The sequence below is a fragment of the Artemia franciscana genome, chromosome 15 (genome assembly GCF_032884065.1).
Source record: "Artemia franciscana chromosome 15, ASM3288406v1, whole genome shotgun sequence".
In the NCBI taxonomy this organism is placed as follows: Eukaryota; Metazoa; Arthropoda; class Branchiopoda; order Anostraca; family Artemiidae; genus Artemia; species Artemia franciscana.
In genome coordinates, this window is record NC_088877.1 from 2,096,528 (window position 1) to 2,101,604 (window position 5,077).

At 37.3% G+C, this 5,077-nt stretch overlaps 1 protein-coding gene across 1 annotated transcript in view; it reads left to right on the top strand.

The window, feature by feature from the left end:
- LOC136036698 (uncharacterized) overlaps positions 1 to 293 on the top strand; it is a 20,149-nt gene extending 19,856 nt beyond the window's left edge. Inside the window, exon 3 of the mRNA XM_065719015.1 lies at positions 1 to 293. This exon is cut by the window's left edge and continues 280 nt beyond it. Coding sequence (XP_065575087.1) covers positions 1 to 247 — 247 coding nt within the window. The 3' untranslated portion in view covers positions 248 to 293.
- Positions 294 to 5,077: the final 4,784 nt, after the last annotated feature.

Sequence of the window (5,077 nt, forward strand, 5' to 3'; positions counted from 1 at the left end):
AAACTCGCACATTCAACAAGATAAGTATCATTTGAAAGAGTACGAGAGAAATGTTCAAATAGACTCAATACCAGCTTCTTTACTCTCAGTTTTAATGGAGGTAATACACACGTCTTTGCCGGAAAGTGTCAAGTTAAGTATACACTCTCACGAACATCAGTATGATGAAATACGTTTCGTGCCTGATTTAGAATTGAAAGCGTTAAGACAAGAACTAGATGAAATTACAAGTGCTAAAAATAAGTGATTAACTTTTTGTCTGGTTTAACTAATAAAGCAAGATTTCAATTTAATTTTGGGTTTATTAGGTAATTATGTGTACTCTAGTGTACCTTGCTCTTTTCTGAAGCGATTTACTGTACAATAGCATTAATATTTCACTGCCGCGTATATTTGGGGACCCAGTATATCCAAAATACACGTAGAATATTTGCTGTAGAATATCCTGTAGGATCTATCTTCGCGGTTCACAATCCCGTGTTTGCTTTGGTGGCTTTTTTTTTGTGAAAGGGGGTTTAGTGTTCTAAAACTAGGCTAATTAAGTTTGTTTGCAGGGATTTGCATAAGCCAGTACTGCTTAACTAATTAGCTTCCTTGCTATGAAGTTAGTTGACCAATAAGAAAGTGATTGGTATTTGGTGTTTTGTCTTTTCTTTACTTATTAGTATAACATTACCCTAACCATTTTATAACGGTTGTAAAATTACACGGAAGAAAGGCGTGGCAGTTCCAGAAACCTTAGTTGACAATAAAAGGCAAAATGTTAAAAGCCCCAATAACTTAAAACCGCTTTTTAATTTGAGACTTGAGCATCATTGGATATTATGGCTATTCATGAAACTTCTTTAAGTTCTGACCAATTTTTCTTGTCTTTTTCTTTCCCAGGATATGATTTCAGTGTGATTAAATAAAAAAAAACAAGTTTTTTTAAATGAAAATAAGGAGCGACATTAAAACTTAAAACGAACAGAAATTACTCCGTATATGAAAGGGGCTTTTCCTCCTCGACACCCAGCTCCTTACGCCAAAGTTTTTTATTGTTTTAAAAAGTAGAGTTGCGAGAAAGAATCAAACTTTAGCGCAAGGAGCGGGGTGTTATTTAATTTCTGAAAGTTTTTGAATTAATGCATGTCTGATTTTGGCTCTCCGTACAAAAATTATAAAAATGAAATTTGCATATTAATTCTTTTTTTGGCTAAATGGCTTTCTCTTAGTTTTGATCAGACGATTTTGAGAAATAAGGGGTGGGGAAGGAGGTCTAGTTTCCCTCCAATTTTTCGGTTACTTAAAAAGGCAACTAGATCTTTTATTTTTAACGAACGTTTTTATTAGTAAAAAAAAATACGTAACTTAAGAATTAACTTACGTAACAAACTTTTACATTCTGATATTTTTGATTATATATATGAGGGGGTTGGTCCCCTCGTTAATACCTCGCTCTTCACACTAAATCTTGTTTTATCCCAATTCTTTAAGAATGACCCCTGAATCAGAAAGGCCGTAGAATAAATAGTTGAAATTATTAAAAAAAATTTTAACATAAAGAGCGAAGTATTTATCTCCTCCTAAATACCTCGCTCTTTATGCTAGAGTATTTATAGAACCCCCCATATGCGTAATAATCTCTGTTCGTTTTAAGCTTTAATGCTTCTCCTTACTTTCAATTGAAAAAACTTTTTCATGTTTACATTTTCATTGTTTTTTTTTTATAGTAATGCTAGAAAGTCCTGCGCCCTTTTCATTGAATTTCTCTTCCCCCATGAAATATTCCTCCAAGGAAAGATCCTCCCATATAGCCCCCTCCCCTGAACCCCACACCCAAACCCAAAAAATCCCCCTGATAACGTCGGCACACTTCCCAGTAACCATTACTGTATGTAAACATTGGTCAAAGTTTGTAACTTGCAGCCCCTCCCCCAGGGACTGTGGGGGTAAGTCATCCCCAAAGACATAGTTATTATGGTTTTCGACTATGCGGAACAAAATGGCTATCTCAAAATTTTGATCCGTTGACTTTGGGGAAAAAATGAGCGTGGGAGGGGGCCTAGGTGCCCTCCAATTTTTTTTGGTCACTTAAAAAGGGCACTAGAACTTTTCATATCCGTTAGAATGAGCCCTTTTGCAACACTCTAGGACCACTTGGTCGATACGATGACCCCTGGGAAAAAAAAAACAAACAAAAAAACAAATAAACACGCACCCGTGATTTGTCTTCTGGCAAAAAATACGAAATTCCACATTTTTGTAGATTGGACCTTGAAATTTTTTCTATAGGGTTCTCTGATACGCTGAATGCGATGATGTAATTTTCGTTAAGATCCTATGACTTTTAGGGGGTGTTACCCCCTATTTTCCAAAATAAGGCAAATTTTCTCAGGCGCGTAACTTTTGATGACAAAGACTAAATTTGATGAAACTTATATATTTAAAATCAGCATAAAAATCCGATTCTTTTGATATATCTTTTAGTTGTTTGTTTGTTTTTTAGAGTTTCGTTTACTATTGAGCCGTGTCGCTCCTTACTACAGTTCGTTACCACGAACTGTTTGATTCAGGATATGATTTAGTGGCGTGACTCTATAAGCTCAGCCAGAGTCGACCCAGCTCTAAATGGGTACCTGGAGAAATCTGGGGAAGGTAAGCAGGAAGGGTGTGTGAAAGCACAGGATGGTTGGCCCCCAGCCCCCTATCGCACTTCCTGGCTGAAGGGCCATGAAACGGAGATCAGCACCACCGGTTTGGACCTTAAGGGTCTAGTGACGTCTTGCTTACTTACTACGGGATATGATTTTGAGGTGAATTTCAAAAGAATCGAAAGTATATGGCGAGGGAGGACTTGGGTTTAATGTGCGTATCTTCCCGAATCTCTAGTCATTCTAGGACTCTAATTGATAATGTTTTCATGGGATGTAGCTATTTGAGCCAAAGTTATTCTGATGTGATATTATATCCAGGCTCGAACCATCTCCCAAGTAACTGCTCTTGTGACGTCTCTAAGAGAAGGACGTATCCCGGCAAAGAAAATACTGACATTTGAGGTAAAAAAGTAAATTTTAAGTAAGTTTGCCGAGAAGTTGAGCTGTATTAAGTAAGACTCGGTCCTGGAGATCTCCAGCGATATTTCTCTAGAGTACAATTAGTTCATGTCTATTTCTCAATCAATCTATGAGAGAATATGTCTAAATTTCTACTAGCTTCGGGTTTACTATCAAATAACGCTGCTAATGCTAATTTTTATTTGTTTTCATAGTTGGCAAGCCTAGTGATATTGATGGTAGAATTCTACTCTGTAGGAAGCCTTTAGCTCAAGTTTTGGAAATTTGTTATTTGGGCTTTTGCATTTATTGTAATCTTTTTTGGGAGCACAACAGTGATATTATTGCATCAAATGTGGATCGGGGCCTTGGAGCGACTCGACATTTTAGGATTTTTTTTGCTAGTGAGAGCCTTATTGCTTTTACACCAAGTTTTGATTCAGCTTTCACCCATATATTTCATATGGTTGCATCTAATGGGTAAGAAGTTCTTATGTGAATATTAAGCATGTCCAGGTTCTTCAAGATAAAGCTTTGTGTCTTACTGGTGGGTGTGTTGAAAGTGTGCATAACACTGCAACTTGCTTCAACAAGTTGCAAGTACTTAATGTAGATTAGGTTTGGGAATATCAAGTTTTTCCTATCACTGTTGGAATTGTGTCAGTAATGCGGTCTTTCGTGATTGTTTTAGTGGTACTAGAGCCTCTCGTAATTATAAACGCGTCATGGTTGTGATTTTATTGTTTCACTTTAAAGTGAAACCAGGGCTGGCTTCACTCTTAGATTTTCAGGACCTAGTATATGAAAGTCTGTTTACGAGAGTATTCGAATGGCTGAACACCTGGGATAGTTTAAAAGTAAGTTAAAAAAAAAAAAAACTGTTTTTTAGGTTCAGGCTCGTAGTTAATTTTTTTCTTACTATGAGTATTATAAACTGACGAGAGATTGGTCATTTTTCAGCGTATTTTTTTCTCTATGTGTTTAGTTATTGATAGTTAGAAAATATCCGCCTAGTCTCAAGTGTTTTTTGTACTTTCCTTGGAACAGGTACCTGCAGTTTAGTTACATTTTGTTTCGTTGTAAAAAATCTGAAATGAACCAAAGCCCTTAGTCGTGTCTTAAATTTGTACATTATTTGAAATAATGCATTAGATGACAAAACACTTCCAATCGCCAAGAAACTAAATATCTTTTGACATGAATTTGACCATCACGCCATTTAAGTCATCCTCCATTCAACTCAGCACCCGATTAACTCAACCACCACTGAGCTCAGCCCCAATACAACTCAGTTCCCATTTTATTTAACCAATGTATCCCAATGCCAATAAGAAAATTTGCTGTGGTTGACCACATCTAAAGGAAAGATGTTAATGAAATGAAACTAGTACATTTAGAGGTAAAATTTTAGTTAATTGACTTCTTGCTGTCTCAGAAAGGGCTTAGGTTAGGAAAATGAAACTTTCAGGGATGAATATACAGACTAAAGTATGTCCCGGGAAGGTATTTTGAAGCAACTACCTCCAATTCTTCTCCCTCTAGAGGGCCCTGACCTTTGATGGCCTTTAAAAATATGTGTGTTATAAAAGTGAAACCTTGCAAAATAGATCTTCTGCTTAACTGAAGTACAACAAAATTGTTTTCAGCTTCATAACTTTGCTCAATTCCATTTTATAAGGTTTTAAGGATATGCCAATACATTTCGGAGGTGAATGGAGTTCGTCCGGAATGAGGCAGACTCTGTCTGCTGACCACGTGCCTCTAGATATGTCGTTTCTCCCCTAACTAAACACTCCGATCAGGACGGCCGCAACCTCGTGTGGCGGGTGGAGCCCACCCCGGGAATCTCAGTACCTAGGTTTAATCTAGCTCTAATCAGATTCCAGGCCTAGGGTCGGTTGGGCTAGCGACCCTCCACCCGAAATTTAAGTGTTACGAAAAGTGACAATATAGCCTCGGACCCAGATTCCCTTTTAAGATCTCGACCATTACACGTCAATGGACATGCTGACGACGTCAGAAAGACTGACAGACTAAACCAT